Here is a 9,928-nt window from a genome sequence, read left to right on the forward strand (position 1 = left end):
CCATTGTCTCTACTCTACATCTCATAATCAATCCTCCCTAACCCTTCAAGTTTCACTCAAAAGGGAAGAAGTACTAGCCAAGCATACCAATGAATACAACACCTATACTCCTTAATGGCTTTGAAAACCAATCAACCATTCCACACCCATCCAAGAGCAAGGCCAATCATATTGCTCATCCTCTAGCAATATAAATCTTCACCATTGACAACCCTTTGCTTCTTTAATAACCTTCTAACTCCCAAGCATACTACCTTCAATAAAGAACTAGGGGGTTGGCTCTCATATGTGAGGGGAGAAATGCTAACATAATTTTTATAATGGCAAAAAATAATAACTACTAAATATAGCAGTGTAAGGTCCACAAGTGAAAAAGGTCAATCAATGTGTTGCAAGTAAATTTTGGAAAGAGTTTTAATTTTTGAGAGCTTTAATATGTTACTTTGTACATAGTATATATGCAAGAAGAATACATAATTTTTTTCCATTCATTACTTGAAAATATGGGACTCTTATATTTTCATAGAAACAAAGTGAGAGCAGGGTTGACTCCTATGTAAATTGTATTATCACTCAAAGTAAAACTAGAAGACCCACAATGATGAGGAGGTTGTAGGCAATCTCTAATTGCTCATAAATTGTGTCCACAAAAGGCAAAGTGAATGCACTAAGGAGGAGGACTCATTATGAGCCCAATGGAAAAGGTTAAAGTGGAACCCTAACCCTTATGTATATAATGTGTAAAAGTGAATAGAGAGCTCATTCTTGCGCATGCAATCTTTGAGTTTATACTCTCCTATCTTTGTGTTTGTTGTCTTATTGCAATCATTTCTTGAGAGTAAGGGAGACAGAGTATGAATTAAGTGAGAGACCGAGGGTGAAGCTTATCTTTATCTATTTCTTCCATCTCTTCTTCTCCTCTTGCTCCATATCTTGAAGGGTAAGAGATTGAGTTAGAGGCATGTGAGGGAGAGTGAGAGAGAGAGATGGACCAATCGAGGGAAGCTTTTCTCCATCCTCTTCTTATTCTTCTTCTCCTCTTGGAATTGGAGCTACACAAAAGGATGCCAAGGAGCGTAGATGCAATAGCTCAAAGAGTAGTGCATGCATGAGAGAGAGAGAGAGAGAGAGAGAGAGAGAGAGAGAGAGAGAGAGAGAGAGAGAGAGAGAGAGAGAGAGAGAGAGAGAGAGAGAGAGAGAGAGGGAGGGAGGGAGGGAGGGAGGGAGGGAGGGAGGGAGGGAGGGAGGGAGGGAGGGAGGGAGGGAGAGAGAGAGAGAGAGAGAGAGAGAGAGAGAGAGAGAGAGAGAGGAGAACTATGGCTTGTCCTAGTGATTGAGGGCCACTGTAGAAGATTGAAGTATTCCTTAACAATCAAGAAAAGCTTTGTATTCAAGCCACTAAAGTCCAACCAAGAGGAGATTGGGAGATGTTTGGAGACAACCCCACAAATGTGATATTTTAGTGTCCGCAAGATTAGGCACAAAAAAAAGGTGGTAGCCTTTGTAGAAGATGAGAGAGGAAATATTTATGAAGATATAATTGCTGTCTTCAAAAGAGTACTTGATCTCTATTTTTGAAACCTTAGGGTAGTCCTTTTCATTGGAGCATGCCAAGATGGTGATTGACTCTATTAAGCATGGCAAGCCCTTGCAGTTGGATGACATGGCACCTAAAGCCTTTTAGTAATTCTAGGAAGTATGTGCTCACTCCTTAGTTGAGATGCTTAATTGGGTAAGAAAATCTAGTTACATGCTAGATGAATTTAATAAATGATTTAATAAATTGGTGCTTAGAATTGTCAATAGAAGTAAGCTAGCACATTGGAGGTTGTTAAGTATGTTGGGTCTCTCCTACATAATGTTGGCTAAGGCATTAACCCTAAGAATCAAGCATATGCTTACTAGGCTTTTGATCGACATGAACCTTGATGAGGTCCACCACATAATAAGCTAGCCCTTTATTCTAGGCGCCCTCCAGGCATATGGCTTCAAATCACTATTTACATGTACAAGGGATCCTCTTTAGCAATACATTCACTCGTGTACAATTCAATGGGTTGGTTTGATCTTCCTTTGCACTGAGGAGGCCTATTAGACAAGGGTGCTTGCTTGTACCCATTGTGCTCTATGCCTATCATCGCCGTATTTAGTTGGGAGAACTTGTAGGCATGGGTGTTGGAATATGGATTCAGAGTGGTTATGTCTAGCGAGGTCTTTAGGTACCTCAATTGCCCGCTAGGAATTGGTATCTCAATGAAGTGGTGCTTTGACTAGTTTTTCACTAAGTGCAAGGTAAGGTGGCTAGCCCCCCTCTCATTTGTTGAGATAGTGATGCTAAAGACTATCTTGATGGTTGTCATGACTTTTGTGGGCTTGATTTTGAGCTTTAATAGAAGCTCATGGGATAAGTTCGAAAAATCATTTAGAAATTTTCTTTGGTTGCATAATGAAAGGAAGGCGTTGCATCAAGTCAATCGGATGACTTTGATTGTAGATAAAACAAATGGGAGTGTTGGTCTTGAGCACTTGCACAAGAAATCTAATAGAATTTGTGTAGATGTGTACAAGTAGATTAAGGACCCCCCAACCTTGGGCTGAGCTATTCTAACATTGGACTAAAGAGGCCCCTACTAAAGGCGGAAGGTGGTGCAATGTTAGATGGTAGGACATGGTTGGCAATGATTGTCGAGTGAGGTTGAAACACCCTAAGGGTTTTGCTTCAAAGACTTAGCTTGGCTTCAATAGTAGTTTAGACTTAACAATAGAGAAAATGATTGGATTATTAGGGTCTCACAATGACTTAAAGGGACTTGGCCCATTTTAGTACTTACGAGAGGTGCTGGCTATATATAGTGGCAAAAGATTATAGTATTGTAAGTAAAGAAAGGACTAGAAGGCACTCTTGCTTAGAGTGTTAAGGCATGCACTATCCACTTGGAAGAAACAATTCATGTTAGCGAGTATGGCTACATTGAAGAGAAGGATTAAGAGGATGAAAAGCTATGAGAGCCCTAACACTTAAGTTTGTTTGGAAGTCTTGTAATTCAGCAGCCTTTGGTAGATTGATATATCTAGTAGCTATGGATCATATTAGTGCTTTGTATGGAGACATGTTGCTAGTTAGTGGGAAGCTCATCCCCACAATTTGGGTGTACAATGTATTTTGTGAAAAGCTTGATAGAGCTAGTTGTTGTTAGGCATTGCCTTGATGCATTGTCCTTTACAATGTTGTAAGTCCTTTTTCTTTTACATCTTTGGTAATATGTTATTGGTCATATTTTGAAAAAAAGACTTTTGGGTATGACTCAACAATGAGCATGAGAGAAAGAATGGAAACATTCAAATGTGGGCTGCTGAGGGAAGAAAATGTGGTTTCTTTTGAGCTTCTTTTTATAAGGAGAAGAAAAATTCAAATCATGAAGCCCCAATCAATACAATACTTTTCTTGTTTTTTTTAATGCATTGCTTAGAATTGCCATTTGGGTGAGTTTATTCGACGATTTAATCCATTTTTCACCCCATTTGAAAAAAAAGAAAAAGAGATCCCATTTAAAAAAAAGGATACGCAAAGGAGACCCCATTTAAAAGAAAATAAGGCCCCAGTAAAAAAAAAAAAGGGATAAAAAAAGAGATCCAAAACCGAAAGTGTTGTAAACAGCTCTACGAAGGTTTAAAATTTCCACCCAAGCCCATACATCCACTCTTCTGTCCAAAAGCACGTTCATACTAACGACATGCCCACAAAAGGCGACAAGAAAAGCTTCAGCGGGGCGCGGGCTGCGTGAAGGCCTTTTCCTTTTGTGTTGATCCGTTCTTCCTGTGTGAGCCCTCTCGCCTCAAGGCTCACACCCCTTCCTTTTGTCCTTTCTTCCACCTTCGGCCGTCTCACGATTTTTGATCGTTCACCATGGCAGAAGAGATCTTTGTCTGTGGAGAGTGAAAGGAAGCCATTTAAGGCCCCCAAAAACAGTCGCAGCACCGAATCTCTTCTGATAAGGGTCAACAGCTCTACGCTCTACCGGGAAGCTTCAACACAGAGAGAGAGAGAGAGAGAGAGAGAGAGAGAGAGAGAGAGAGAGAGAGAGAGAGAGAGAGAGAGAGAAGAAGAAGAAGAAGAAGAAGAAGAATCAGCAGCAGCAGCAGCAGCAAGTACAAGCAAGAAGAAGTAGAAGAGGAAGAGGACGAAACACGGGCAAGACGGAAACAGCCTGTTTCCCTGTCGTCCTTCGTCTTCTTCCTTATCAAGCAAGCCAGCCAGCCATGGGGAAGGGCGTTGGACTTGTTCAGCAGGTAGGTAACTCCAGCCTCATCCAGAAGATCTTACTTAGCTACCTGTACGTGGCGATCTGGATCTTTTTGAGCTTCACCGTTATTATCTTCAACAAGTATATCCTCGACAGAAAGATGTACGACTGGCCTTACCCTATCAGTCTCACAATGATTCACATGGCGTTCTGCTCGAGCCTGGCTTTCGCCCTTGTGCGCATCTTCAAGTTTGTGGAGCCAATTGGCATGACCAAAGACATGTACCTCTCGTCTGTGGTTCCCATTGGTGCTTTGTATTCGCTAAGCCTGTGGCTTTCCAATTCTGCATACATCTACCTGTCTGTATCATTCATTCAAATGTTGAAGGCCTTGATGCCTGTTGCAGTCTACTCCATCGGTGTCTTCATGAAGAAGGAAGGATTTAAGTCAGATACTATGTTCAACATGGTCGGCATATCAGTTGGTGTTGCCATTGCTGCATACGGCGAGGCCATGTTTAATGCATGGGGTGTCTTTCTCCAACTTGGTGCTGTTGTATTCGAAGCTACTCGCCTTGTCTTGATCCAGATACTGCTCACCTCCAAAGGGATTACTTTGAACCCTATCACCTCCTTGTATTACATAGCTCCCTGCTGCCTGGTTTTTCTCTCTGTCCCTTGGTTCATTGTTGAATACCCTGTCCTGAAGGTTTCTTCTTCTTTCAAGCCTGACTACATGGTATTTGGGACCAACTCTGCGTGTGCTTTTGCTCTCAACCTTGCTGTTTTCCTCCTGGTTGGCAAGACATCTGCCTTGACTATGAATGTTGCTGGGGTAGTGAAAGACTGGCTGCTTATTGCTTTCTCATGGTCTGTGATAAAGGATAGGGTCACTCCTGTGAATTTAGTGGGATATGGATTGGCCTTTCTTGGGGTGTGCTATTACAATCACTCTAAACTTCAAACCCTCAAGGCAAGGGAGGCACAGAAAAAGGCTGCAGAAGTTGATGAGGAAGCTGGAAGGTTGCTTGATCAAACAGGAGAAGGAAGTGAAGAAAGTGATCACATGGGAAGAAAATTGGATTCTCAAGCTTGAGAGCTCCCATTTTGTTACACAGTTTTCTAGCTTGTAGTGGCCATCTCTAGATTTTCTTCAAAGCTGCAATGCAATGATCATTTACTAACCAAGGCTTGTATTTTGGAAGTTAGAAATGAGTATCTAACATATGGTGATGTTTGTAAGATTTTATATACATGGATATGAGGGGAGAAAAAGTGAGGTGGTTCAGGGGTTGAGCACACAGGCTTTGATAAACTTGGACATGCCACTTCACAATGCTTCTCGTTAATCAAAGGCAGACTTTTGTAGGTGCAAATTGTGCATGCTATGCCAGGATTGAGTGCACAGACTTCGGTCAACATGGACATGGCACATGATGAGGCTTATGGTTAAGTTTCAATGGGAGATTTTTGTATGCACATTTTGTGCTCGCTATCTTGTTCAAGCTTCTTCAGGATTTAACTTTGAAAGGGCAGCATCTGAAAGCATCTATGAAAGAACAAAGGGAACAGCTGTGCTTTTGTGTGGCTCTCATTAGGGTGAATGTGATATGATATTGCAGTATCAGCATGTTGGGGTCTACAACAAGCCGTTTGAAGTCCCAGGTGCTAGATCATATTTTTGAAAGTAATACAAGAGAATTTGTTGTAGCTATATGCACTATCTGCACAAGTTAGCACGTACCAGGCAGCAGTGATCGTGGATCTAGAAGCTTGTTGTAACTGCACTGTAAAAGTTTGCACTTGCTGCTTTGTTACTAAAAAGGAGCGTTGACAGCTTTGAGTGGGTATTTTTATGTTGATATTAAATGGGATGCCTTGCTTTCTCTTTTTGTAAGACTCCTTCAAACTAATCAGAATGTCCAGTAGATGTTGAGTTCTTGGGGTGGTTGAGAATTTGGTATTGTATATTGTATGTTGGTACAAGTGTTTCATTATGAACACAGGCTGAGGATTGTAAGGTAACTTTAGAGCTATTAAGATTTGGAAAGTTGGATATTCACTGACTGACCAACCGACTGGCTTGCACTACTACTTGTATAACCATTGTGACTGTCTTGATGGTACTAATTATCACTCTTGCCTGAGCTGCCTCCCATGTGTGACTGCCCAACTTCTAGTATGTCCTGTCTCATCACTGCCCAAAACCCTTGACCTGCCAAGTTACTGAGATTGGCATGTGCAAGTCAGCAGGTCAATGGTTGTAAATGAGCAACAAAATGACTTACTACCATTTTGTTGCTCTTAGCTTGGGCATAGTGCTCACCCAAAGGCAGTTTATAGACGAACTTTATCAAGAGTCATGTATTCATCAAGTATTGTTTTCAAATTTCCAAAATTGCTAGCTGTTTTCATTGTCTAGTCCTTTTTGATCGGGCAGGTTAAGGATGGCAAAGTACTAGGTAGGAGTAAATGAAGCAACAGAATATTTTATCCAGGAATCCACTTGTGAATGTGTAGCGTGGAATGCTGTTGGCCTTCTACCCACATGTATGTTGGACTAGGACCTCATGTAATGTTACAGGTATTTGTGTTGCTAGTCGTTGCCAACTGGTTACAGCTCTCATGCTCTAAAGCTAGGGCTATCTAGGGCCTGCTGGATCCTTTTGGAGGTAGGACAGCAGCATGCAATTGGGTCTTGTGTTTGTGTTGTGGAGTAGAGCAGCTTTTCTGCTGTTAATGGACTGTCTACTGGATTCTTTTGGAGGTAGGACGGTACTGCTAAGAGTGCTTTTGAATCGTCATGGACATTAGTGATTTATTTGGAGCCACACATGCTCTGTGCTACATCCTGGAAGTTTGTAGCCAAAATCTAATCCATGAAGGTTAGCAGTTATGCGATTAAGCAAATGGACACGCGACAGTTCGATCTAGGATTAAGGCTGTGTTGATAGAGAAGTTGAGTCGAACTTTGTTTAGTCTTGATGACCTATTTCTACTGTAGTCCATGTCCCATCTCCTCAGTAGACAATTCTCTCTCTCTCTCTCTCTCTCTCTCTCTCTATGAGTAGTCTCTTTTTGTAGAACCTTATTTCTAGTTCTTTGTCCCTTTATAGGGTGTGTTCACACAAGCTTGAGTTTTTTCCAATCCTCTTGTTATCACCTCCTCTTATAGTGCAAGCAAAACACCTAGGGGAGAGGGTTGCACTTGAGCAAGATCTTACCCTAAGAGTAAGGTGTACCCAAAGACTTTCTCAATAGTCTTTGTAGCATTGTTGTAGGCAATCTAAGAGTCAAGCCCATGGGATGAGTATCCATGTCAAGAACTGTGCAACTTGGAAGGAGGCAACATGAAGGACTCATTTGCCAAAGGGCATAGGCATGTGAAGCTTGAGGAAAAGTCGATCGGCTATTGTTAATAGAAAGATTAAAGATACAAAGGAGGTACAAAAGAAAATTGAAACAAGTAGGTAGATAAGGTTTCACATGCTTGATCTTTTAGTGGTCAATGAAGTCAAATAAGTAGGTAGATAAGTAAGGTATCACATGCACTATCTTTTAGTGGTCAATGAAGTTGAACTGCAAAATAAGATTGCTTTCCATGCACATCTAGGAGGCCTTCTAGTTGGATGTCAAGAAGAAACACAAGGGAGCTAGATAATGAGAGTTGCCAAGCATGTTTAGAGTTGAATAGGCTAGAGATCACACTAAGGTTCATGTTGAAAAAGCAAAGTTTGATTGGGTGGTACCATGATGTGTCATTAAGGGAGGAAATAATTATGCATCTTTGAGTTTGTGATGTATCATATAATCAAAGCAATCAAAATGTTCCAAGGGGACCAAAATGTGGATCACAGATGAGTTGATATATCACATCTCAAAGCATGGCTGTGAAGTACCAAGATGAAGGTGTCTAGAAAAGAGAGAAAATATGCAATTTATCAAGGCATCAAAGCCATCATAGACGAGTTTGAAGAGCCTAACCATTAAGTTGCTTTATAGTCATGTTGCATTTAGTAACTTGTTTCTTTAACATTCGTGTTTTCTTTTATTTGTTTCAAAGGCATCCCAAAGTATTGTTTGATTGTATTTTTTTAAATTTTTCATCTTTTGGTTGTGAACTTCGTTAGAGATTGATAGAGATATAGGAGCTCTAATTGTTCCAATCTATTATTTGTGTGTATTTTTCTTTTCAATGAGTTTAATATACTAGTCTCAACATTTCCTTTTAAGTGGCCAAGGGGGGGGGGGGGGGGGGGGGGTTGCTAGCATTTAATAAGGTGGCTTATTTTGCATATTTTTACCCAGTGTTATTTTATTATTTTGTACATGTTGGCTAGCATTTTATTGGTTGATTGTGGTTGGTTGGTCAATTTGGATAGATTTTAGCTATGTATATCCCCCTCTTTCCCCACACTTGGTTGATCACATTATCTTCTTGTAGATTTAACACACTTTGTGTTCAATCCTTCTCCTTCTTTGGTGTTGCCCTTGTCATAGTCTGATTGAGTGTCCTTATTGATGTCTTAGGTTGCATGTATGGACCAATCACTTTGTCATATCTATTCTCTTTCCTCTCCTTTGCATACCTATCCCATTTTGCACTCTCATGATATCATAGCTCAATTGAGAAGGTGGACTATTCTAAAAGAGCCACATCTAGGTTGTTTGGAGCGAATTTCTCAAAGAATAGGAGCTTGCTACTATTTTCGGGCCTTCTACGAAGTGTATATAACATCTACAACTTCTTGCAGGGTGTACTTGATTTTCCTTCTCTGTTTTGGGCATCTCAATACCAAAGCACAAATTTCATGGTGTGATTGTAGGTCTATTTTAGAGATGTAGTGCCATTGATTCAATGAGTTTGATGACTCACATGAGGGGTCTTTTCTAGTTGCTATCTCCAAAGCTTTATGGGAAGAAAGGTCAAATGATCATCCAAGCCAAAATTCCAATCCCTTTTGATTAGATAAAACTATCGAATTCTACTTGGTATTTCTCAAGTCCACCCTCTAGCACAAAACTCATTCAAACCAGAATTTTCCACTTGCCGGATTGCAGAGACACATCCTCCAAAGACGAAATCTCGATCGCATTTGCATTAAATTGATGTGAAAAGTTGGTAACAATGTGCCAATTGTGTACAATGTCGCTAATTTTTTTTGCAATGTTAGGTATTGTTTCTAGGTGTTGTCACTAACCATTGAATTAGATAGAGTACTTATGCTGGTAGCAACTCGAGGCACAATACATTGAGTTGTAGGGTGTGGAAATGATCAAGGACCCCTATTTTTGGGGTCCAAGGGCCATGGAAATGGTTGGGAGTCTCAAGGGCGTCAATGGCCCCCTCGACGGGAGTCCAGGGGCAATGCCCCTAGCCAAACGGTAAATGGAATATTCTTGGTCGACTCAGGAAGGTCCATAATATGGTCAGATTGCACGACCAAACTGCCTTCCCAGGCTATAAAATAAAGACTCCTCCAAAGCTATTGTCAATCTATCTTTCACCTAGTTAGAGTTCTTCCATTGAGGAGAAGCCATGGCATGTTGATAGTGGAGCCTCTTTATTTATGACCTATTGATAGGATTTCCTTGAAGATCTTTGTTCCACAGGGGGTTTTGTCATGATTGGTGATAATGCTTTGGTACTTGTTCATGGAATGGGGGACTATTCTTCTTTTCCT

The 9,928-nt window shown here is 40.8% G+C and overlaps 1 protein-coding gene across 1 annotated transcript; it reads left to right on the forward strand.

Annotated features, from left to right (window-relative positions):
• Positions 1–3,738: 3,738 nt before the first annotated feature.
• On the forward strand, positions 3,739–6,141 carry LOC148020971 (putative sugar phosphate/phosphate translocator At5g25400). The gene has a single exon (XM_087698808.1). It carries the CDS (start codon positions 4,261–4,263, stop codon positions 5,338–5,340), a length of 1,080 nt encoding a protein of 359 aa, XP_087554934.1. The 5' UTR covers positions 3,739–4,260; the 3' UTR covers positions 5,341–6,141.
• The last annotated feature ends 3,787 nt before the right edge of the window (positions 6,142–9,928 follow it).

This window comes from Lygodium microphyllum, chromosome 18 (assembly GCF_053477565.2).
Source record: "Lygodium microphyllum isolate KBCC chromosome 18, Lygodium_microphyllum_v1.1.10, whole genome shotgun sequence".
NCBI lineage: Eukaryota > Viridiplantae > Streptophyta > Polypodiopsida > Schizaeales > Lygodiaceae > Lygodium > Lygodium microphyllum.